The sequence below is a fragment of the Impatiens glandulifera genome, chromosome 7, assembly GCF_907164915.1.
Source record: "Impatiens glandulifera chromosome 7, dImpGla2.1, whole genome shotgun sequence".
Classification (NCBI taxonomy): domain Eukaryota; kingdom Viridiplantae; phylum Streptophyta; class Magnoliopsida; order Ericales; family Balsaminaceae; genus Impatiens; species Impatiens glandulifera.
Genome location: NC_061868.1, coordinates 50,114,041 through 50,138,919, shown reverse-complemented (window position 1 = coordinate 50,138,919; position 24,879 = coordinate 50,114,041). Strand labels below are relative to the sequence as shown.

The 24,879-nt window shown below is 33.0% G+C and overlaps 3 protein-coding genes and 1 non-coding gene across 5 annotated transcripts; 1 reads left to right on the top strand and 3 right to left on the bottom strand.

Annotated features, from left to right (window-relative positions):
• Positions 1 to 512: 512 nt before the first annotated feature.
• Positions 513 to 4,362, bottom strand: LOC124945407 (solute carrier family 40 member 3, chloroplastic). Of its 2 annotated transcripts, none has more exons than XM_047485837.1 (15): positions 3,961 to 4,362; positions 3,694 to 3,892; positions 3,556 to 3,619; positions 3,340 to 3,464; positions 3,181 to 3,270; positions 2,924 to 3,103; positions 2,762 to 2,836; positions 2,570 to 2,671; positions 2,200 to 2,308; positions 1,959 to 2,105; positions 1,740 to 1,846; positions 1,559 to 1,672; positions 1,143 to 1,481; positions 948 to 1,058; positions 513 to 836 (listed from the first exon to the last, which is right to left on the bottom strand). In XM_047485837.1, the coding sequence occupies exons 1-13, from the start codon at positions 4,080 to 4,082 to the stop codon at positions 1,167 to 1,169; spliced, it is 1,749 nt and encodes a 582-aa protein (XP_047341793.1). In that variant the 5' UTR covers positions 4,083 to 4,362; the 3' UTR covers positions 513 to 836; positions 948 to 1,058; positions 1,143 to 1,166. The 2 variants fall into 2 exon arrangements, with proteins under 2 accessions (XP_047341793.1, XP_047341792.1); XM_047485836.1 differs by having other exon boundaries at positions 1,175 to 1,481.
• Positions 4,363 to 4,850: 488 nt separating this feature from the next.
• Positions 4,851 to 7,272, bottom strand: LOC124944903 (flagellar radial spoke protein 5). The gene is given in 10 exon segments (XM_047485253.1): positions 4,851 to 5,250; positions 5,351 to 5,470; positions 5,585 to 5,696; positions 5,811 to 5,890; positions 5,980 to 6,068; positions 6,146 to 6,210; positions 6,293 to 6,409; positions 6,588 to 6,672; positions 7,008 to 7,086; positions 7,088 to 7,272. Coding segments are annotated over 10 exon segments (981 nt in total). The 5' UTR covers positions 7,136 to 7,272; the 3' UTR covers positions 4,851 to 5,064.
• A 2,534-nt stretch (positions 7,273 to 9,806) lies between these two features.
• On the top strand, positions 9,807 to 24,326 carry LOC124910535 (protein SUPPRESSOR OF QUENCHING 1, chloroplastic). Its single transcript, XM_047451195.1, has 28 exons — positions 9,807 to 10,242; positions 10,335 to 10,435; positions 10,516 to 10,572; positions 10,660 to 10,754; positions 12,004 to 12,103; positions 12,725 to 12,783; positions 12,911 to 13,035; positions 13,384 to 13,513; positions 14,236 to 14,323; positions 14,448 to 14,526; positions 15,072 to 15,132; positions 15,267 to 15,342; positions 15,598 to 15,708; positions 17,820 to 17,915; positions 18,801 to 18,923; positions 19,766 to 19,963; positions 20,078 to 20,182; positions 20,323 to 20,387; positions 20,661 to 20,754; positions 20,922 to 21,079; positions 21,870 to 21,919; positions 22,023 to 22,144; positions 22,339 to 22,446; positions 22,723 to 22,815; positions 23,267 to 23,303; positions 23,391 to 23,644; positions 23,731 to 23,880; positions 23,963 to 24,326. The coding sequence occupies exons 1-28, from the start codon at positions 9,885 to 9,887 to the stop codon at positions 24,131 to 24,133; spliced, it is 3,264 nt and encodes a 1,087-aa protein (XP_047307151.1). The 5' UTR covers positions 9,807 to 9,884; the 3' UTR covers positions 24,134 to 24,326.
• Positions 24,247 to 24,319, bottom strand: TRNAR-ACG. Its single transcript has one exon. It is a non-coding gene; the product is annotated as a tRNA-Arg (tRNA).
• Positions 24,327 to 24,879: the final 553 nt, after the last annotated feature.

Below are 24,879 nucleotides of genomic sequence, written 5' to 3'. Positions count from 1 at the left end.
ATGATTATTGAGAAATGATTAATTAAAAAATTAATTTTTATTTGAATTATTCTGATGAGATTTTGTAATCAATTGTTTGATAAAAGAAAAGGTAAAATTATTAGTCATATAAAATATAAGGACCTAAATATAATATCTATAATAAGTCCATGGCAAACATAAATATACATACAGTTGTGAATACAAAACAACTATCAAATCTTTCCATCTTGATTTAAAATATCAATGTAAATAGTAGATTTTATAATATAAAATAAAATGCATCTTTCCCAAACAACCCCTACTACTTGAGCAAGGGAAAGATATGGAAAATAATAATAGATGGTCAAGTCATCAGTGCAGCAATAACAACAAAAACAACAAAAACAACAACTCAAACATTATTGCTAACCTAGCTGCTAGCATGTCCACAACTGTTGTTAGTTGCCAGACACACTCAAACCATCCCTTTTGAATTTTTCATAATCAACCAACAAAACCAAATTATTTGATTTCATTTTCAGGTAGATAGATTCACTTAAATAGTTGGTACCTGAGATCTTAAATAGTTGCTAGAATAGTTTAATTAACATGTTAGGAGAGAAAATACATCAATGGTATTTACTAGTAAACTAGATCATTCTGTATGCACAAAACAAATCTAGCAACACACTTTCTATCAGATCGAATGAGAGAATCCAAACCTTTCAATAATATAATATTTATATGCTCTGTACACGCACGTGTTGGTGTTGGTTGAATTCTTCTTTCTTTAGTGTTTTCCTAATTCACATGATATGAACAACCTTTGCCTCTTTTGTGATGATTCTAATAATTGTACAAGGTTCCTCCATCACCTGCGCATAAAACCCAATAGAACATTTTATATAATTTACAAGGATTAATTCGAGGCTGTAATGCAAATAGTAATAGGATCATAATTAATAAGTTGAATCAAGACACTCTACCTTGGTCTTCTTCTTCTTGTTCTACTGGAATAAAATTACACCACTGTCGGACAAGGCTAGTCATTTGACTGTGTTCTGGTTAGAAAATTCTATAAAAAGTGATCTAAGGACCTGCAGGGAACATGGATGGAAACTGAACAAATTACAAAAGGTAATATTGAAAGACCAAAATATGGAATAATAGTATTAACTCACTGGTTATGAAGCATTTCTATTAATTTACTCACGTCTGTAATCAAAACTACCGAGGACCGCCAAATTAGTGTCTTTTTTACCGTCCATCTGTGGGAATACCAACCAGCGACAGAACAACCATGATGCAACGACGACGGATAGGAGGGACAACACAGCAAGAACTCCAAAATGTGAAACATCATTTGCAATTATTGCAACTCCCAACATAACCGATTCTGCAAGGCTGGCAATAGACATCTCAGTTGTAGCAATCAGGTTTGCCTTGGATGCAGGAATACCCGTTTGAAGAATTTGCTTTCCTACAGCATCATAAGACATTTGACCCAACCTTGAGAGTACCTACAGATGGATCATGATGATGATATATCACTTTGATTCGCCAATCACAATGAAAAAAAATTAGAACAGAAACTTACAACCAAGCATAAGAAAAATAAAATTGGAGTCTGCTGGCTTAGTGATCCACTCCAGTATACTGCAACAGCCCCAGTTAGCATCAATGCTTGAAAAATCAGTCCAGCTGCTCCAGCCTGGTAGATAGATCACAAATTTATTAGATCAAATAGAGATAAAATTCTAACAAAAGAAGGAATCCACCTTCAACACCCCAAGTCGCTTGACCAGGTTTGCAGAAACAAATGTTGCAGCAACACCCATGAAAGCACATAATCCACTGAAGGCTCCAATAATTGATGGATTTAGTCCTGGAAGAGCGACCACCAATGGATCTTGGATTTAATTGTTGATTTTTTCCCTTTTTTTTCTCATTTCATTTATAGAACAAAAGAAAAAGGAAAGAAGAAGAAGAAAGTTTACCGCGTTGTGTCAAGAATGCTGTCATTAATCCCCCAGGAGCAAGAACCACATTGAAATAAAGAAGCACATAGGCTAGACTTGCCGGAAGCACAGGCTGTTGCATGTACTCAACCCATCCATGTTTGATGGCTTCCACACCCATTTTCACTAGTCATTATTAATAAGACACGGTAGTAAGTTTATATGTGACTACTCCTTCCTTAAACAAAAAACTCCGAGATTGCAAGACTAACAGACCAACCTATATTCTCATCATTCCGCACATCAGAATATCTGCAACAGGCTGAGGGACATTTAGCACGGTCAAGAACCCCCGCAGAGAGCTTGTTGGTAAGCCATGTCAGTACAACCTAAATGTCGCAGTATGAAGCTAAACTAAATAAGTGATGGATAACAATAATAATAATGAGAAAATATTCCAAAGAAAAAAAAACTGAGTATTTTGAAACGTGTATTTTTTTCTTCTGTTTCTCATTGAACTATGATACAAACCAGGATCATTATTGTTTGGGGAATAACTGTGTGATGATTTGGCTTTTCTATGAGAGAAACATAAATGTCACTTTGTGAACTTTATGAAATAGAAAAACCCCAAAAGAAAAATATATTACCACAATAGGCAGTGCTCCAACCATCAAACCAGCTGCGAGTTTTAAGCAGGTTACATGATCATACTTTGCTAGAAAAATTCCAAATAGTGATGCTCCAGCAATCTGCAAAATTAGGAAAATTGTGGTTCCCCGTTGTGATATAGAGTTAATGTTTACACAAGAAAAGTCATATAAGAAAAGAGAAGCAATAACCTCACAAAGAAAATCAATTCGACTGAGAATAGCATTCGCTTGGGCGAGAGCAATTGGCCGATTGGTTCCTGCTAGCTGTCAGATACAAGATTCTCCCATTACAAATTGCTCAATAAACACGAGTGGCACTAAAAGACTAATAAAAAAATTGCCAGGCAGTACCATCACAACCCAATCACGCTCCATTGCAACCCCAAGTGCCAGACCAGATAGTCTCTCAATAGCTCCAGCAAAAACAAGTACAACGAACCAAGGATGTGGCAACATAGATGATGACGATGAAGAAGAATGTAGAGTAAGTGCACGAATAATCATTCCAACAGAGACCAACTGAGCTGATGCCTAAGGAAGAGAAATGTCAGAGTAAAATTGAAAAAGAAAGGAGAAATCCAGTAGCAAAAACTAAATTAAGGTTATACCTGGACAATGGTTAAGAAATTATATGCAGGTACTCTAGGGAAATGATCCATAAGTTTTCCAACTAAAGGACCACCAATAATTACAGCAAGCTGTGGAACATGAACCCACGTTTAGAAACTTAAAAAAACTTATTAGCCATTCTTATGCATTGATAATACCTTTGAAAAGAAGCCCATCACTGCCACTGGAAGAAGGCTGGGATGGAGTAATGCAATAGCAGCAGGCCAAGCGAAATTCCATAGCTGTTCTACCAAATTCCCGGCTAGGCAACTACCATATAAGGCTGAACAAACAAACAAACAAACATATAACATTTAATCAAACATCTACCCAATTTGAATTTCCTACTCACTAGTCAATTGCTGGCTTCTTACCATATAATCCAGCTGGGTGTGCAGGGGTTGCGGCCAGAGCATTTAGCTCCTCCTCCGACAAAACCTATAGAATCATAGTAATTAATAATAAGTGTACAATTGCATATGTTTAGGAAACTGCTAATTAATTAAACGCACCGGTAGAGTTGTCAAAAGAGCATCAACATATGTGTCCTCAGCAAGTAAGTTTAGAGGTTCCGGTTCAAGTAAATCCGATTTTAGATTAACAACTGGGATGGAACAACTTGTAGCTTCATCAACTTCAACTTCTTCGGTAGAAACATGGCCACATACTTGTGAATTCGTAATTGAAAGCCTCGATTTATAACTTACTAGCCTACAATCCATCAAATTAGAACAGCAAAATCAAAATTGTGGGGGCAGCAAAGTTTCTAGTTAAGTTACCTGGGAGATGAAAAATGAGGATTCAACCATCGACGAGAAGAGACGCGATGACGTATTCTAGGAAGAGGGTGAAAAGAGGAGATGGGTAGCATCGACGGACGGCAAATGATAAGAGAAACCATTTTTGGTGCTTCAATAACTTGTCTCTGAAGCAACTCTTGGCTATAATCTCTCTTACCTGACAACTCATGCAGCCTTAGAAGCAATCACAAGTCGATAATAACGAAGAAGAAGAAGGATGTAGCGAATACGGGTGAAGTGAAAAAGGGGTTCATTCATCAACCAAATCATGGAACGAAGAACACACTATAATAAATACCCAATGAATGATTTATCCGATGATACAAAAGGATATTGCCTTATCTGGTTTGTGGCTCAGGCCGCCGGAGCCTGGAAGTGGAGGGCGGACCCTTCAAAATATAAGAGATTGCACATTTGATGACGTGTTTAGATTCTTATCCAATTCTTTCCTTTTTTTTGTTTTATTATTCAACGAAAATATGTGGAAGAAAGCAATTCGCTGCTACTTGACATTTCTGGAATAATTGTTTTATTTCAGGATAATTAGGTTTCATTATTTTCCTAGATAAGACTTACAAAACATTGTTTTTAAAAAGTCAAAATTATATGGGTATAATAAAGACAATAAAATCCAAATTTTATTTAGAATTGTTGGTTATTTTTTGAAAAATGTCTATTTTTCTCAAAATGTTCAAACGTTCAAAAAAAAAAAAATATATATATAAAATTAAAAATGTAAAATTTTTAAATGATAACAAGACCAAATTTTTTTCATCCGGTTATCAATTTTCAAATAAGTTCAAAAGAGAAGGATAGATTAGATAATCTAGGTAATAACCAAAATTTAGTTAAATAAACTAACAATCTACTGAATTTTAAGATAAACACTGTATATTTTACCTGGTTCAATACTCCCTAAATTTGTCCTGAATTTTTCATTACATTATTTTAAGTCCCTAACTCTAAACATGCATGGAAGATTTACATAATTGTTTTAACAATCAAAAGCATTCATTGACCTGAACCTGATAAATTTTGTTTATTTTACATCAGATATTTGATACAACATCTACAAGTGATGATTCACAGGCGTCTGTATTCATCTCCACAATCTCCAATTATTCTTTGGAGATCTTTCCCTCTTTTCTGAACTTGTTGAATGCTATTGATGTCCTCTTCGTCGAGAACAAGGGAAAATATTTTATTGGCGTCATTGATATGTTCAGCTAAGCCGAGCCTCACCCCTATCATAGATCCCGCAACCCCAGGCTACAATATACACCCAAAATAGGACAATCAACATAAAACTAGAAAAACAAGACTTAATCAATACCCCTATTTATCCCTGATCTTTGTAGTCAATACATACCTGATCCAGAATGTACTTCACAGCGACAGTTGGAATGGAAACACCATGTTTAGAAGCCACACTTTTAAGGGTTTGCAGCAGAGTTTGGAAGAGACTCCATCCACCCCAGGCATCTACCATCTGCAATTGACATATTCAATGTACATAAGGAAAGTCTGAACTATATTTTAACAATACTTCATGATTCTATCAAGTAACAAGCATGAAAGTAAGGTTTAAGATGTGAAGTAATACCCTTTTGTATTTGTTAAGGGAAGGAGTGTTTAAAGGAGGGCCAGCAAAAGGTATAGATAAGTTGGTGTCGAGAAACTTCTCCGATAATAATCCACCCATAACTGTCCCATACCTGCACACATAAATTGGAATTAAACACAAACAAAAACAGCCATGGATTGATTTTCTCTAAATAGAGACAATAGTTCTCTGAGACTGAGACTGAGAGTGAGGGAGAGAGAGAGACGTAATAAGTTTTACTCCTGTAAGCTTGCACAATTCTGCCATTCTCTGCTGAGGGCGCATGTCCACAAGAGAGTGTTGTACCTGAAAACAAACCAGTATTCCTTGTAAATCTTATTTGAAGGCAAATGACAACTGCCAGCTGTGACTAAGAGACTCTTATGTTCAGATACCTGGTTACTCACAACAGGAATTTTGTTCTCCAAAATTATCTGCAATCTCTCCGAGTCAAAGTTGGTTAGAGCAACAGTTTTGATTTTACCTGCATGTCAACTGTTGGGGTAATCCAGTTTGATCAAGAAATTTTTTAGTCAAAAGAAAGCTGAAAAGAACACCAACCTTCCTCTTTGAGATCTGTAAGGTGTTTTAATGCATCAAGATAACCTGTATTAGAGTAATCCCACCTGTATTGTTAAGAGAACTCAATCTTATCAAGAGCTTTCTGGAGACTATCTTTCTCTAAGGTGTGTTTTATTACAACATTACCAGTGAAACTGAAGCATGTCCAGAGATGCAACATCCATTCTCTTTCTTGATATATCGATATTCTGCCTCACATAGCTTCCTGTCATCTTAACCGGTGGCGGAACCCACTTGGTAAGTCTGGCAGCAGATGAACAATGATATTGTGAAAAAAGCATTGGCATCCAAAAGATTTATAGCTAACACTCTAGTTCTATGTTCTTGCTAAAGTAATACTGTAATGGAATTCACTCTATTAATGGGCTATGCAAGAAGATCGTAACTAATACAAATGAGTGGTATTAAGTTATTAACTCACCCTTTGACATTCTCTAAGAGCTCTGGGGGACGTTCTCGACGAACACGGTTGATGAAGATGCCATAAAGGTCTTCAGCAGGACCATCTGCAACAGAAATGTGTTCTAATTAGAAATAACACCTTTTGATCAGAAGATGAAGAAAAGTTGCTACAAAATAAATTGTGAAGCAGAAAGATTCTTAATACTAATATGAACTTCTGAAAAAAAAAATCCATACATTTCTTTTCATCGGAGTAGAATTCCCCCTTAAAAGTGTTATCTAATTAGCAATCAAATGGATTTCTACACATAAGTGAAATAGACTTGAATTGTAGTCCAACTTATTCCATTAAGGGGCAGTAACTGCCTATCTATCCAGGAAATCGAAAAAAGAGAAGCATCCTAGCTACTAAATAAACACGATAGAGAAAGAGAGTTACAATGGTCGGCCATGTCAAAGGTGGAGAGTCCAGCATCAGCATAGCGGAGCATGGCCTCGACGGCGTCGTCGCGGTCGATCCTTCCCCAGCCGCCACTGGTCTGCCACATACCATTGAGGACTCTGCATATCTGGAGCGAGTCTCCGTCGTTGCTCACTGTGACCAGCCGGTTCTCGCCGACGGCAACCTCGCAGCGAACCGCTCTCCGCCGATGGAAAACAGACGAATGCTTAGGTTTGGCATGAGAGAAGGCAGTGAAATTGGATAGAGAATGGTGGAAAGTGGAAGCCATGGCTCTTACTTCTACTTCCCGGCTGTGAATAAATAATATAAGGCTGATTTCACGTATGTAAGTCTAAGAACCTACACAATCCACATCCTGCTGCAAGGTCCACATTTTGTCCAAAGCTTAATTCCCAAAATTTATTTTAAGAAAAAAAAATGTATGTATTTAATTCCCTTCAATTTATAAATTAATAAAAATTCATTTAAATATATATTATTAAAAATTAATTCATCTAATTTTTATCAATTAACAAGATTAATTTTTATTTTTAAAATCTAATAATTATTAATTAAATATTTATTTTTTCTTTCTTATTTTTTTAATTAATCAATTTAACTCCTTTACTATATTTGATTATTTTAATTTTAACTTTTTCTACTATTTTATTTTTTTTATATAGCATAAATTATTTTAAAATTATGTGATATTTTTATAAATTAATGTATAAAGTAATTCAATATTTATTGTAATATTTACTTCTATTAAATATTCTATTAAATAGAAAGACTATTAATCTCAATTTTGTTTATATTAAACAAACACAAAAATAAAACACTTCACAAAAAATATTAAAGTAGAATAAAATTCACAAATAAATTATTAAAATCTTTTTTATAAAATTATAAGATATATTACAATAGAACAAACCATTCACAAAATATACCATAGAAAAAAATTGATTTTAAGAAAAAAAATAAAAAAAAGGAAGATAATATAATGGATAAAAGAAGAAAAATAAATAAAGAGATAAAATGAGTATTTAATTAATATAAAAAAAAAAAAGAGAAAAAATGTATATTTAATTAATAAATATTAACTTAAAAAAAAGAAGAACGATACATATCTCTACTGGAGACAGGATAATCTACGTGGGCTGACATGTGGAATTAATAAATAAATAAAAATATAATAATAATTAAAACAAACTTGTAGAATATTCTCTCTCCTCTTATTAATTAATTTATCTCTTCTCTTATTAAATAATTTATCTTTTATCTCTACAACTTAATTTATCCCATTTATTCCTATTCTCACGATTATTATTTTATTTCTTTCATATTTATTATCTCTCATTTAAGTTAACGCTGTTAAAATAACTCAGTAATTTACAACAAACTCTCACATTAAATATTTTAATAATATGTTTAAATAAACTCTAAACCTTAAACCCTAAATCCTAAATCCTAAATTCTAAATTCTAAATTCTAAATCCTAAACTCTAAACTCTAATCCCTAAATCCTAAATTTTAAATCATAAACCCTAATTAATATCACTGATTAGTTGAATTATGAATTTATCTCTTTTATTTTATTTTTATGACTTTTCAATTCCTTTATTTATCAAATATTTTTTTATTTATTCTATGACCTCTTTTTTCTTTTTTTTATTATTTTTTTCTATTGACTTATTAATATTTTTTCAAGGTTATTTTTTTCTTAATTTCACCCTGTCGCTAGGTTAGTCGCTGAAATTATATGATATAAATTATTTAATAAGAAGAGAGAAAATAATTAATAAGAGGAGAGATAAAATAATTAATAAGAGAAGAGAGAATATTTTACTTCCGTAGGCATAGCTGAATCATTCTCTGTCCCAAGTCGCGCTCTATATCATTTTTCTAAAAAAAATTATGCTTACCAACCTATGCTAGATGAGTCAATTTTTAATAGTATGTTCAAATAAACTTTTATTAGTTAATACGTATAATTGAGCTAGCTGTACATGAATATATTAAAAATTGTGCCTAGATATGTTCAAATAGCTGTTATAAAGGGAAGAGAAAAATTAAACAACAAATAAGAAATCAACCTAATTATTTTAATTGTTAATAAGATCGAAAAATTATAATTCCGTACAAACATTCATTCTCATTTTTTGGATTGAAGTGGACATACATAACATTAATCCTATGAGACAATTGTATAATAATTTTTTTATTTGAAAACTATTATATTTATTTATTTTCAGATCGTCTACCACATGGAGATTGATTTTTAGCTGTCAGCGATATTGTTGATAAAACACCATTTAATACAATTGACCCAAAAGTCGTCAACATTTGTTAGTGTATCTAGAGACTGATTCAAGAGTCTAAGTTCGGGTGGATTTAAAAAAAAACAAGAAATTTTAGATAAAAAGAATAGACAAAGGTAAAATTTACCATTTTTTTAATAATTATATTAACATATATTGAATTCAGTTAATCTTTTAAAGAAATTAGTAACTAACGTCACATTTGTAGTTTGTATATATATATATTATTTTCAGGGATGAGATTTGTTTCTACTAACTTGAGCTTCTACATAAATCCGTGATTAGGTATATCCCATTAAAAATAAATGTGGTTTTGTAAAGGAACTAGTCACACCAAAAAATAATATGATTAATAAATTCTTTTTATGTCAAATTTGTCCTACAATATGATATGAAAAGAAATTAATTCATTAAAAGTAATTTTAAATATGTAAGAAATTATTATTTGTAAAATGTTATTTTTATTAGTTTGAAAAAAAAGCTCCCGGAATGATTGCATCTTGCTAGATAATCTACAAAAAGCCTCCCGCCACTCGTAGAAGGGAGAGGTTTGAGAATGGCGTTAAGACTCTCATCAGTGTCATCCCTTTCTTGCTCGCGTTCCAAGCTCTCAACCTTCTTCTACACCTCAAGTTTGGCTCCCAAATTTGCTTATTCGCTTCAATGGAGGTTTAGATCAGCTGTTTTGAGGAGTAATCGGAATTCATCAACTGTGGTCAAATCCTGTGTGCAATTGGAGGATAATAATCCATCGGAGACTAGTATGGATTGGGGGAAGGTATCAGCAGTGTTGTTTGACATGGACGGAGTGCTATGTAACAGCGAAGAGCCGTCAAGATTGGCCGGTGTGGATTTGTTTGCTGAAATGGATGTGGAAGTAACAGTCGACGACTTCGTCCCTTTCATGGGAACTGGTACAGTTTTCTTATTCATATTGATTAGAGTTGGGTGGTGCTCTTGTCCTGTTATTTTGATTTAATTGTTTTGTCAAACTCACCTTCTACAGGTGAAGCCAACTTCTTAGGGGGTGTAGCTTCTGTAAAGGGGGTCAAAGGGTTTGACACTGAAGCGGCTAAGAAAAGATTTTTTGAAATATATCTGGACAAGGTGTTTGCTCCTTCAGTTTGATTCCATTTCCACACTTATTTTAACTTTAACATTGTCTACAAATTCCAAATATTTTGCAGTTTGCAAAGCCAAATTCTGGTATAGGATTTCCTGGTGCACTTGAGCTTATTACTCAGGTATGTTTTGCTGTGGCTTCAGATTAGAATCTTAATGGTAATATGATTTTTTTATTCTGAAATATTAAGTTGTTATTCTCTTGCCAGTGCAAGAGCAAGGGGCTCAAAGTTGCTGTTGCATCAAGTGCAGATCGCATTAAAGTTGATGCCAATTTAGCAGCAGCTGGTTTACCAATATCCCTGTAAGACAATGTACTCATGCTGGTTTTACTACTACAATATATTTTATTAATGCTTAAAGTTGGTTGGTCTTCTGAGTCATGGATGTAGCAATAAAAGCAGGAGAAAACCAAATATCCTTAATTCAATCTGCATATAAAAGTTCTTTTTTTAAAATATTAACTTGAGTGGCATTTTGTGATATAATCTACTCCATGTAAGTCTTAAAACCGTGTTCCATCAAACCTAAAATGGAATATACCGACCCTCATGCTGGCCACTACTTGTTCACACATTCTTTTTATTTATGTAATGTTTTAGGCGTAAAGTTGACTTTGTTAAAACAAAGTCATCCTTCTCTCGTTTTCTTGTAATGTAAAGGTTGCTGCTAGGGGTGTTTGTACTTCGGGTTGGCTCGGTTTCTTCAAAGAAACGTGTATCCAAAAAAGGAATTCAGTTATACTAAATTTAATAACAATAACTGGCCCTACATCCGAATGGGTCAGTCGATTCGGATATAGGTTCGGTTAGTCGGTTATTTTGGAGATTTGTATACTTTTTCCTACAAAATAAAATCATTTTACTATAATAGCTTGAACCAAATGCTTAGGCGGGGGTATTATCTACCTAAGCACTTGGTGACTTGAGAGAATAAAATATTCACTGAGGTCATGTGTGCAGTAGATTCCAAGGCCCATTCATTCATATATTAAGAAGGATCATCATGACATAAACCTAAACCTAATTATAAAAACAAATTTAAATCTTATCAACCGAATTTCAGCATATCTATGTTGTTTATTTTGAATAAAAATGATAAAAGTACTAATACTTGTTAACAATTGTCTCTTTTCATGTAAAGAGAAGAGATTGCCATTATTTCCTTATTATGATAATATATGTAAAGTAGTTTCAAGGAACTAAATTTTTGCCTGAACTATTTTTCATCAGCAGAAGTAGGAAAAATAGATGTCCCAAGTAATGTGCTTAACTATTTTAGCTAATACCTATGCATGCTTTGACTATTTTGCTATGTCCATTCCTTGAAGATAGTGAAAAACCCCTATCCGATTAAATAAGTGACGAGCTTAAGAGGTTGATAGAAAGTGTGAAAAAATAATTGTTACTAGCATTCTTTGCACTACAGTCTGGAAGTTAAGACTTGGAATTCGAAAAAGCAACAAATCTTCATGTTTGTATATAGGAGAAATTCTGCAATTTCTGCAAATATAGATTATATTGCCTTTAATCATGGTCTTGCATCTTTATCAGGTTTGATGCAATTGTTTCAGCAGATGCTTTTGAGAATTTGAAACCTGCTCCTGACATTTTTTTAGCAGCATCGAAGACCCTTGATGTGCCGATTAATGAGGTATATTGGTATAGCAAGATCACTTATAAAACTATATATAATTGAAAGAACTTATTTGAGTTATTTCCTTTCAATTCAAAATATAAAGATCCTATCCTTCGAAACAAAGATAAGCTAAAGAATAGGTAATCATACTGGTACTTTTATTTGACAATCAAAATTACATGATCATATTCTTTAGAAAATGTCACAAAAGGTTTTTGAACCACATCTTCCATTAACATTTTTTTCTTTTTGTTCGGCTATTGCTTTCCTTTTTCTTTTTTTTTTTTGTATGGAAAACAGTTTTCGATGTTATCTCAAATTAACATACTGATACACCATCTTGCGTTTTACTTTCAATGAAAAGTTGACCTTTTAAAAAAAAAACATACTGATACACCATGACATTCTTATGTAATTTCTCTTTTGTAATAAGTAGTAGCCCATTAACCCTATCCGCCTAGGATCTTACTCAGATGAATGATGCAGACATTATATTTATTTTTTGAAGTGGTCAACTTTTTATATAAATGATGAAAAGGTGGAACACGAAGAGCGTTCGACATTACAAGCTAAGGAAGGAAAACAATACAAATGTCAAAATCTTATTATATTTTTTTCTTCTTTCTTTTGGCCCAGTGCATTGTGATTGAAGATGCCTTAGCTGGGGTTCAAGCTGCCAAAGCTGCAGATATGAGGTAACCTATTTTCAGCTTATATTATTATTTTTTGGTTTATGAAGCAACATTTATTCAGGTGCAACTTGTGAAGATACCTTTCTATGCGATATATATATATCATCTAATCTTGCACCTCTACATGCAGATGCATAGCTGTAACAACAACATTGTCTGAGGAGATTCTTGCAAAAGCTGGTCCATCACTTATTAGACAGAACATAGGAAGTGTTTCACTGGATGATATTCTCAGTGGTGGCCCTGGTTTCCATAGTATGTGACTCCAGAAGTAATCAGGAAATGTTTTTTTTTGTATCTGTAATATCAATAATGTACACAATGAGAACTATGGTTTTGTTCTTGCTTGTAAGATTTTAGGGTTTTTGGTCATTCTTGTTTTGTTTTCCAGGACTGCAACTCTGTTTTTGTCTTCATGGAAAAATAAATCATTCTTATTCTATCACTTTAGTTATACTTGCTAGATTCTGGTTTCCCACTTTATGACCAGGGAAGCTCATGTTTCATTACATTAACACTGTTTTCCTGGTAAAATTTTGGCTGTTATTCATTTAGGTTGTTTTTCTCTTGCAAAATGATGTCTGATATTGACTACTGTTGCAGATAAGAAACTTCAAGATTCCAAAAATGTTAGTCAGTCTTCACAAATTTCACAAGGAATCATGGAGGGTAAAGAGAATAGTTATTACCCCGATACTAGTTCAGAAAACACTGGGATATTCTCTATTGGAAGGTAAGAGTGATTTCATGTAGATGATCCAATGAAAATGTTATTTTTATTTTGAAAAGAAATGAAAAATCTTATTACCACTGCAGTTGACGCGAATGTCGTATTTTTCTTGGGGAAAAGTTAGATACTAGTCACGGCACTATTTGTCATGAGTTACTCAAACAAAGGACATTGAAGGGTATACATATATTGGTGTATGTCCTATAAATGAGGGGAGATTTGGGACCCATGGGTCTTCCCATATATTATTGTTAGCTCCATTGCCAACCGCAAACATATACCCTTAATAAGATCTCTACATTTAACTCATCTCCAATAATTATTCTCTGAAGTCTGATGTTGCGAAAAAGAATATGTCTTAAAGGACAAGCATAATTGTTGTAAGGTTGTTTTACACCAATGATAGTTCATAGTTGTTGTTGAGACCATAAGTCAGACTCAAGAACCAATCTTCTGTACAGATGCACAAGATCTGTTATTCCTATTCTGAAAAGAGATCATTTTTCCTTCCTTTCCAAACCTTTCTTCCAGAGAGTAACCAATATAATGAAGCCTTGTACAGAAAAAATAAATAAAGCACACCATTTCTTTTCATATGTTCTTTGAGTTTATTGTATATTCATTCCGAGGGGCACATATCATAGGAAGTGTATGTTTGGTATTATGATCTGTGCATAAACTTCAAGCGGTTTTTGAGTGCAGTCACTGAAATAATTTGTGGACAGGTTGCAAGGTTCTCGACGAGAGATTGTAAGATATGGAAGCTTGGGTATCGCTGTTTCTTGTCTTGCTTTCACCATTACAAATTGGAAGGTGCTGAAACATGAAGAATTTTTTTTGTATTTCCTTTCCTTCAAATTATTTTCTTCAGCTTTCTCTGGGTAGTTTTATTGCTCAACACTTTTTGTTCCTGGTCGAAATGGGTAAAACTTTGTAGGCAATGCAATATGCATCTCCAAAGGCAATATGGAATCTGCTGTTTAAAATTAGCAATCCCTCTTTTGAGCAAGATAAAGGTATTCACATTTACAACACTAAATTAACTTTAAAAATTTAGTGTTGTATTCACATCTTCTGTTTGGTTTTGGTATATCCTCCGTCAACTTGAGTCACATGTCCTTTCCGTTATCATTCTCTTACTATAGATATCTATTTCTTCTCGCATTTGCTTCCCTCCTTGACCTTGTTGCACTTAGAGGCCTTTCGGGACAATTATTGGATTTTAAACCTTACTCTGTGATAACTTCTAATTAAATGATACAATTTAAATTCCATAAGGGAAGATTATCTTAGTAACCAGCCTTTACGCAAGTTTTTCCTAGTTTGCCTTATGATAGAGCAACACCTAGACAATTCCATTGGTATCTGATAGGTTGGTGACAGTATTACCTAGCGATATCATATAGAGTGTCTCATGATCCTTAGAGTCTAACATCATTTAATAGTACGGAGTGATGTTTCCTACTCTAGATTGGAGTCAATATCAAAATTTCCTTTGTGTATGTAGATTACAATTTAAACAGTTTCAACTTTTATGCTACAATGGTCTAATATCTTGCAGGCACATCCCGCTCTTCCAAAATTCAACAATTTGTGAACTATATAGCTGATCTAGAGAACAGGTTACTTCAGTTTGTTGTTGTAGTTAAATAAAATTGGAGTCTTGCCCAAAAAAAATTCTCAGCTAAACTGTGTTTTTCATTTTTTTCTTCTTCTGTCTATTTATGAAAATTCATTTATTCTCTCTTTGTTCAAGGAATACTGCTTCTACAGTGCCAGAGTTCCCATCAAAATTGGACTGGCTAAATAGTGCTCCACTTATGTTGCGCAGGGTAAATCTATTAAAGCCCTGAAACTCTGGTAGCAAAGTCGTTTAGAACTGTATGTTATCTCCTCTGCACTATTCATTAATTAAAATCTCTTGTTGTAATTTCATCCTTCTTGATGCTTAAAAAAAACTGGAAAAGATAAATGGTATTTGTCTTGCATTTATATGTGACATATTCCATATTCTATTTCTTCCGATATCTGTTTTATTTGCGTGGATTTCACCTTCACCCAGCTCATGTATTTTATTGGTTGAACAGGATCTGAAAGGAAAGGTGGTGGTTCTGGATTTTTGGACCTACTGTTGTATAAACTGCATGCATGTTTTACCCGACCTGGAATTTTTGGAGAAGAAATACAAAGATATGCCGGTAAAAATCTAATCTATTACAACTTGTTACATGTTTTTCAGAGAAAACATATTTTTTTCAGAGGTCAACTTTTATTGAAAAGAAAATGCAAAAAGATTTTGTACAATACAAGGAAGAGGGGTGGAGGGATGAAAAAAAAAATCGGAGAACATAGATGCCATTAAGATCAAAGAATTTTCATCCTGTGCAAAACTCTCTTTTCCTAATAGGAGAAAAATGAAGCTCTTCGTTTATCCAATACCATAACTTTTTCCTCTTTTCCTAATAGGAGAAAAATGAAGCTTTTCATTTTTCCAATACCATAACTTTTCCCTCGAAAGGTTCTACGGTTCCTAATTGATATTCTGCTTGAACAGGACTACCTTTCACGATTTCGCCAACTTTTTACTTTGAAAAAAAGCTCATCTATAGTACCTACTTGTATGATTGTTTAAATGAACTATTAAAAAACTATCAAATTAACTGCCACATTTATATTTATGAACTATTAAAAAGTTATTTTATATCAACTATAAACAAACTAGCTTATTCGGGCTCTATTTAATTTGCCATTATATATATATATATATATATTTATAAAATTAATCTCTCATTTCTCTTCTGTCCTTGTAAATTACCAAAAAAAAATAAAAAAATAATTAATTTGGTAAAGTTTCTGAACTGATGCCTTGTTATGCAAAAAAAAAAAGAAAGAAAAGGTTAATAGATAATATTTTTATGGGACAAATAGTGAAGTATAAAAATTTATAAGGTAAAATAAAATTTCAATGTAATTTTAGTCAATAAGCTATCTAGAATAAATATAAATACATTTTGCTTTAAAAATATGGATTGAATGTAATAAGTTTAATATATATATATTTTGATATATTTTATTTGTTGATAATTTAAATTATATTATTAATAAAATAATATATAAATCCACAGTAAATTATTTATAATTTATAAATAATATTAAAAAAATTGTAATGATTAATATTTAAAAAATTAATCGGCATAAATGTTGTATAAATATATATAACATTATATATATAATATTAAATATTATTATAAATATTAAAATAAAATAAAATTTAAGAGTTTTTTTTTTTTTTTAAATAATCTTAGATTATTTAAAAATAGTTGATTGGGTGGTGATTTTTAAGGGGTGTATTTTTGTATTAAAAAAATTAAAAGTATTAATATATAATGATAAAATCTATGTATTTTAGTATTTTAATTAGCGATCTAATGAAATTATGCTTGAACATAATTTAATCTTTAGAAAAAAAATTAAGCTAAGATTAAAAAAATTAATAAACAACAAATAAACTGAATTACACTAATTTTAAGGAGGGAGACCAAATTAATTATATATATATATATATATATATATATATATATATATATATATATATATATATATATATATTCATGATGTTAAAATGATAGATTAGATAAGAGATTAAATGAGTCATATTTTCATAATTAATGAGTTTAGACAAGTCTTTTATAGTTTATATATTTAAAATTAGCTAATTATATAAAAATTCAATAAAATAACTGGTTTAATTCTCTGTTGGGAAGCTTTCAAATTTCAAATTAAAAAAAAATGAGCTAATTATATAAAGAAAATATAATGAGCTCAAAATGAGCTTGGTTTCTTTTAGTATTTTATGTGTTTAGGTAAAATACAATCTCGGGAAATTGATTAGTAATGCGCACTAATTAGCCACTTAAATAAGAGAGAGAAGAGAAACATCACTTTTTTATTATTATTAACATTTTTGCCCTAACTAGACCACACTAATGGTCTCTTAAATGTGTGATTATTTCAGAGTTTACTTATTTCTTTGTGTTTATTCTAATATTTAATGAATTTCCCATTTTAAAAAAGTGATTATTTCAGAGTGTCATTATCAAATGTACTATTTTGCTGGAAACTTTAAGTTTTAGAACATACTGATTGAAGTCTTGCATAGTCCATCATGCTTGCAATAATCATTTTATCTGTATTAATTTGCTCATAATCAGACAACTCTCTTTTGTGCCTGGCAAAAAGAATTACACTAGCCTTCACTGGAACCTACTTCTTGGCTTATGATCTAACCGTTAATCTAACTCCACTGCAGTTTACTGTTGTTGGTGTGCATTCTGCTAAGTTTGATAACGAAAAAGACTTGGATGCCATTCGTAATGCAGTACTACGCTATGGAATCATTCACCCTGTAAGTTTATTTTAATTCTGAAATTATTATGTCTATTTACAGAATTTGTTAAGAAGGTGCCATGAGAAAGTGTCTTTTTTATTCTTTAAGTGGCTGGAAATAGCTATGTACAACCTTCTAATGGTTTGCTTTAGATGCTATGAATCATGTTTTTAATAGCAAGACAATGAATTTAAACTAATTATTCCTGAATTCTGCACTAAATGTTAAGGTTTAGCTTCATACATTAAACCTTTAGAATGGAGGCTGTTATATTATTAAAAGTGAGTGCAATTATTTGAACCCAACAGTCAGTAGGTTGTTTGTTATCTTGAGAGATTTCTCTGCATTTTAATGGAACAATTTCCTTGTTGAACCTAGAAAATGTACTTGTGAAAAGCTCAAGTATCTTATCAGAATTGAACAGAAATCTCAAATCACTTACTGAATTTTAGGTTAGCTCAATTCACCCATCTAAATTTCTTAACTAGCTCAATTTACCAATTCCTTCTAATCATTTATATTCCCTTAAATTTTCTTCGATTCTGTTGAATCCTGTCTGCACTTTCCCCTCCATCTAAGTCCCTCTTACATTGTTCACATTCTTGACTTAGACCATTAATGAAAAAAAAAGGAGAAGAAATGATGACTTAACAATGACTGACTGACACAATGAATTATTTGAGCCAATTACACAAGTTTGATGGGCAAATTGTGTCGATGTTAAATTCAGTAGGATTTGATCCAATAGGACCAAATTGATGGGTAAATTGAGGTAATTTAAAGTTCAATGGATGATTTATGACTTTATATTAGTGTAATGGACTGTTTGACCTTTATTCCTTGTTTATCCTATACTCCTCATGAATCGGTCATTCTGGTGTTTTTTCCTTATGTAAAATATAGGTTGTTAATGATGGAGATATGTACTTATGGAGGGAGCTAGGAGTAAATTCATGGCCTACATTTGTTGTGGTTGCGCCTAATGGTAAAGTCATAGCCCAATTATCAGGTGAAGGTCGTCGTAAGGTATTATTCTGTGAGTGATTTGGAATTTGTAACAATTCTTTTTGGTGATAAAACTTCTATACGACTCTTGCATACACTTCTTCCATCTATTTTGTCATCTACTTATTAGTGTAAAACTTTTCTGTTGTGTGCTGGACGATGAAACGGTGAATAAAGTCCATAAGAAAACTGAAATAACAAAAAATATTATCTATGACCAGTCACAATCTCTATTTAAGGATTGCAATTACCCAGACTCAATTCTGATTCTCATGAGATTTGACTTAGATATGTTAATGTAGATGATCAAGATGAAAATAATAGTACCTTTGAGTCTTTGACCATGTAATTTTATATTTATTATTTTTAAGGAAATGGTTTTAAGAGTTTGTATGGACAAGCATAATGTTACATGAACTTTTTGAAGAGCTGGGCATTATGCAACACTATATTTGATTGACCTGCAAATGAGAAGACGATACCTAATGAAAGTTGTGTTGACAAAATAACAGAGCAGAATGCCAGGAGGAGGGTGCAAAATATGTATAACTCGGTTGCTTGTTTAACTTTTTATTTTTAAATGCAAGGTCTAAATAGTGGTAAAACAAGGTTTACTGAGAAAACCTGTTAGTATGGAGATGACAATATTTACTATATCTTAGAAGGTCCTACCCAGGAAGCCTTTGATTTTGCCATTATAATGGCAATTGTCCCCAATCTCCCTTTTGAGAACTTTTACCTCGTCAAAAAAGAGTTCTGTCTCAATTCTGGGTCATCAATTTTATCTTCCTGCACTAGAAAAGTTATAGCATACTTAACCTTCTTACCCCCAACAATAGCTATGAATGATTGATCCCCATCAGGATCTTGATGATCTGGTGGAAGCGGCACTTCTCTACTATGGAGAAAGGAGAATGCTGGATGACAAGCCAATTCCTTTGAGTTTAGAGAAGGAAAATGATCCACGTTTGCTGACATCACCCTTAAAATTTCCTGGAAAGCTTGCAATTGATGATGTCAATGGCCGCCTTTTCATTTCAGACAGTAACCACAATCGAATTGTATGTCCTCCCTTTACTTTTATGTTGAAGCCAATATCTTTTCAAGTTGGTATTTTATGAAGAATTGGTTCTGATAAGATATATTTTATGTGATTGGTTTCAACTTGGAGAAAGGTTGTTACGGACCTAGATGGGAATTTTATTATCCAAATTGGAAGCACTGGAGAGGAAGGGTTCACTGATGGTAGCTTTGAGGAAGCCACCTTTAATAGGCCACAGGTAGGATCCAGTTCAAGCTCATGTTTCTTTTAAACCCTTCTTAGTACCTTGCTCATAAATTGTTCTTTCAATGAGCCCATTCTTCTCATGAAAACAAATCAGTTACTCTTAATTGAACTAAATTTCTATTATCTATCCAGGGGTTAGCTTACAATGCAAAGAAAAATCTCGTTTATGTAGCAGACACTGAAAACCATGCTCTAAGGTAGCTCTCTGATTAATATTTCTGTATCCAGTATTTTCTTAAGAAAAGGGGGATGAAGCATGCAATTTTATATGAGTAGTTATTCATCCTGTATCTCTTCTATGAGTGTGAGGATGAAAAGTTTTATGTACATTCCACCATTCTCACTCTATGCCCTCCTCAACTCATTCTGATTGAAGTATTTTGTTAAAATGGGAAAACTTAGTATGTAGCTGTTATGTGAACTATTCTATGTACATATTTTTTAATTAGGTTAATCTATTCCTCTTACAGGGTGATAGATTTTGTTGGTGAGACAGTTCGGACTCTTGCTGGAAATGGAACTAAAGGTTCTGATTACAGAGGTGGAGGGAAGGGTACTTACCAGGCAAGAAACAACAACATTTTATTTATCTGAAAGGAATGTTTTTGCTAATAACTAGTTGATGAGATGCCTTTATGTAATCATAATACAAAAAAATTTAACTTTACATAACAGGATTCTAATTTCCCATTTAGAACTAAAAGATGACAGGTTTCTTTGCGTTCTCTCAGCTTCTCAATTCACCGTGGGATGTCTGCTTTCATCCTACAAAAGAGATTGTTTACATTGCAATGGCTGGTCAGCATCAAATATGGGAACATAACACACTAGATGGAGTGACCATGACCTTTAGTGGTGATGGCTATGAGAGAAACATGAACGGTTCGAGGTAAAAGATGGATAATATGCACTAAGATACCAAGTCTTCTTTGTCTTTCATCTTTTTCCTATTTACTTGGATCTTTTTGATTTCATCTATCTTTTCCTTGTAAACTGATTTTGTCATCAGAGGTTCATGTATTTGATAAAATAACATCTCTAGCATGTTGATAACCATTAAAAAGGTTGAGAGAAACCCAAAAAGTCTAAACATAATAGTATCAACCCCAGTCACCATTTTGTAGCTAATCATGATCAAAAGAGACCTAGAAGTTTAAGATTAAGGTGTTAGAAAATGAACAGTATCAAGCTAACACTCCCCTTCATGAGCAACCCTTGCAGAGAGAACCTATCAATTACGAGGTCAGTGTAATTTTTTTTTTTGAAATATAAATTTTTTAATAGAAAGAACGCAAGATGCGTTCAAACGTTACAAAAGGGAGGGAAAAACAAAGCAAGAAATAAAAAAACTAGGTCATCATAACTTAAGTATCAATAAATTTGGAGGATTCAATCATGATCTTGAGCTCTATTACTATGTAAATTACCAACTTACCTAATATGTTTAAGCTTTAAACTGTTAAAGGGGGAGGGAGGATCAAGAATAATGTTAGGCTAAACACAATGAATCAATTTTCTTGCTTTTGTAATTTAATTTACTACTCAATCTAGCTTTAGGTATGCAAGTATCAGATTCTTGACTGTTTCATGTTTGATTAGATATGATTAAATCTTTCTTCATATGCATTTTCCTCAATTTCAAATTACTAATATAATTTCCTTTTTCTCTGTTCATATAGCTCTACAAACACGTCTTTTGCTCAGCCATCTGGAATTTCCTTGTCTCCTGGTAATTCATAGTTTGCAGCAGTTGTACACCTCAAAGACTATTCATTGTTGATAGTTTGTAAGATCTTTTGACGAAAACTGAAACTTATGTTCTGCCATGGTAGGTTTAAAAGAGGCTTATATAGCTGACAGTGAGAGTAGCTCCATTAGAGCACTTAATCTTGAAACGGGCGGATCTAGTTTATTAGTTGGCGGTGATCCAGTTTTCTCAGACAATTTGTTTAGGGTACAACTTTTCCTTGAAGATAATCACCAGATTTTTTTATTGCTTTCCTTGTTACCTTGAAAATGCTATTGTTCATAAAATAACTTGTTTCCCATATTTGTAATGCATTAATGACAGAACTATAGTAATGACTATCATTTATCAGTTCGTTCATCAAAGTTTATCTACTCATAAAATATATGCAATTCTTTCAGTTTGGAGATCATGACGGAACAGGTTCTGAAGTGCTCCTTCAACATCCACTAGGTGTCTTATGTGGGAAAAATGGTCAAATCTATATTGCAGATTCGTACAATCACAAGGTAATCATTTCACTGAAGAACTTTCCATTAGTTTTAGAATACATGCATCTAAGGACCAGTAAGACACCAAAGTAAGCTTATGATTTTGTCTTCACAAATATGTTAAGTTGATACTATTTAGCATGAATTACTTCCACATTGAAAGAATTTAACCCTAAGGAGTGTTAGGCATACCAAAGGAACTTCTGAGAATCCAGTATGATCCAATTTCCAAAGTATGACGTTTTGTATTATCGTGTAGTCTTAATTGATGTCTTTATTTTCTTACATTTTCAGATCAAGAAGTTAGATCCGGGTAGTAGGAGAGTGTCTACAGTAGCGGGTACTGGAAAAGCTGGTTTCAGAGAGGGATCAGCTCTGGAGGCGCAGGTTAGAAGATCTCTCGGGGAACCTTTCTTCTTCTTTTTTTGTAGCTTTGCAATATGAAAAGTGTGCTACAATCTTTGCATCATATTTTTGCTTGTTGTGTGTAGAAAATATCAATCTAGTATTAGTTTTATCTTCTACATATACTATAAGTAGACATTTAAGAGATCATGATTGAGGACAATATGAAGTGAATGGAAATATGTACATCTAATAGAGCATGATAGTCCTAGATACAAAGTTGTGAAATTTATGTTCTTCATACAATTGTTCTTGATCTCTCTAGTCACATTCTATCTGCTTTTACTCTCGATAAGATCCACTTTGTGTCATTCTTGTGAGTCCTATTAGAAGGCTTTATTTCTCTGTAATGTGGACAACTGTCCATCTCCCTTAGTCCAATTAAGTTGTATTACAGAGTTAACACATTTTGTTTGTTATATACTTTCCGCAGCTTTCAGAGCCATCAGGAATTGTTGAGTCAGGAAATGGTATGTATTATTGTTATTATTCACTTCATGTATTTATAATTTAGTAACAAATTATTATTTCATTGATATTATTTTGATGTTTTCCAGGAAGACTATATATAGCTGATACAAACAACAGCATAATTAGATACCTTGATTTGAACAGTGACTCCTCTTCCTCCCAAATAAAGACATTGGAGCTGAAAGGAGTTCAGCCTCCCATATCAAAAGCCAAATCAGTGAGGCGCCTTCGAAGGAGAACATCAGCAGATACTCTTATAGTTAAGAGCGATGGTCCTCCCTCAGAAGAAGGCAACATATCTCTTAGAATATCACTACCAGAAGGCTACCACTTTTCAAAGGTTTCTTCTCTATATATCCTTCATTTCTATTTGGATTGTTTGAAACATAACTTTGATCAAAGCTCATTCATTTATTTGAAATGCAGGAAGCAAACAGCAAATTTATGGTAGATATTGAAGCAGAAAGTCCAGTGAGTTTTGATCCTATGGATGGATTGCTGAGTACTGAAGGCATTGCTTCACTTCATTTCAAACGTTCAGCCCCTTTACCCTCCACTGGTAAAATTAATTGCAAGGTACCGGAGTTTGATTTGTTGTAAGATTTGTCTTATTAGGATAGATGAGGCTAATGTGGAAATGTATAAAATATGTTTTCAGGTTTACTACTGTAAGGAGGACGAAGTTTGCTTATATCAATCACTTGCATTTGAAATATCATTTCCAGAGGTCGTTCCTGATTCTCCACCTGCAGAAATTAGGGTTCCTTATCTTGTTAAGCCCAAAACATCCACAGACACCTTTCCACTCAATCCTGTAAATCAAAAGTGAGTCACTTCTTAACATTTGGCTGTCATTAAATGCTTAGAGAGACTGTTTTGTATAACTTCTGAAATTTACAATTATTATTTACTGACTAATTGAGCTGTGTAAAAAAAATTGAACGACTCTGCTGGGGATCGAACCCAGAATCTCTGGTTTCGTAGACCAGCGCCTTATCCATTGGGCCACAGAGTCATTTGTTGAGTTTTTTCTTATGAATATACTACTAGTATTAAAAACCAGACCAAGATGTTTTTAGTACATTATTATGAGCTTAGTTTGATCTTGGATTATTGACAAAAATATTGTTTACAAAAAAGAATCAGCATAACCATAACCGGCAGCAGCATCAGCAGGGCCACCGGGGGACCGCCTGAGACTTGCTGATGCTGTTGAGTTTGTAACTGTCTCCTTGACTACCAGTCTGATTTTGAGGGGCAGATGACTGGTCCAAACCGGGCCTGTCGGCACCATAAGATGTTTGTTGAGAATATGAAGACTGAGACATGTGTAGTATATTGTGGTGATGGGCCTCCAGCTGGTTGTTTGCATGTAAGCATAACCATGCATGCATGTTGTTGTTGTTGCATTGAATTAAGGTTGCCCCCCAACTAATTAAACTGATCAGGTCTGGCTTGGTAGACACGCCCAGCTCGTTTATAACCTCATGAATAATTTCTAGATTGATTCTGCAAAACATGTTGGCCTCACCCTCATGTAAACCCCAAAGTCCAAACAATTTGAAGCATAGAAAA

Bases quoted from the DNA above. Each gene is read 5' to 3' on its own strand.
- LOC124945407 (XM_047485837.1), bottom strand. From the start codon at position 4,082: ATGGTTTCTCTTATCATTTGCCGTCCGTCGATGCTACCCATCTCCTCT. The intron at 3,620-3,693 runs GTGCGTTTAATT...ATGATTCTATAG, and splicing joins CTCTTTTGACAACTCTACCG to GTTTTGTCGGAGGAGGAGCT. The intron at 3,465-3,555 runs GTAAGAAGCCAG...TTGTTTGTTCAG, and splicing joins ACACCCAGCTGGATTATATG to CCTTATATGGTAGTTGCCTA.
- LOC124910535 (XM_047451195.1), top strand. From the start codon at position 9,885: ATGGCGTTAAGACTCTCATCAGTGTCATCCCTTTCTTGCTCGCGTTCC. The intron at 10,436-10,515 runs GTGTTTGCTCCT...AATATTTTGCAG, and splicing joins TTGAAATATATCTGGACAAG to TTTGCAAAGCCAAATTCTGG. The intron at 21,920-22,022 runs GTAATTCATAGT...CTGCCATGGTAG, and splicing joins TGGAATTTCCTTGTCTCCTG to GTTTAAAAGAGGCTTATATA.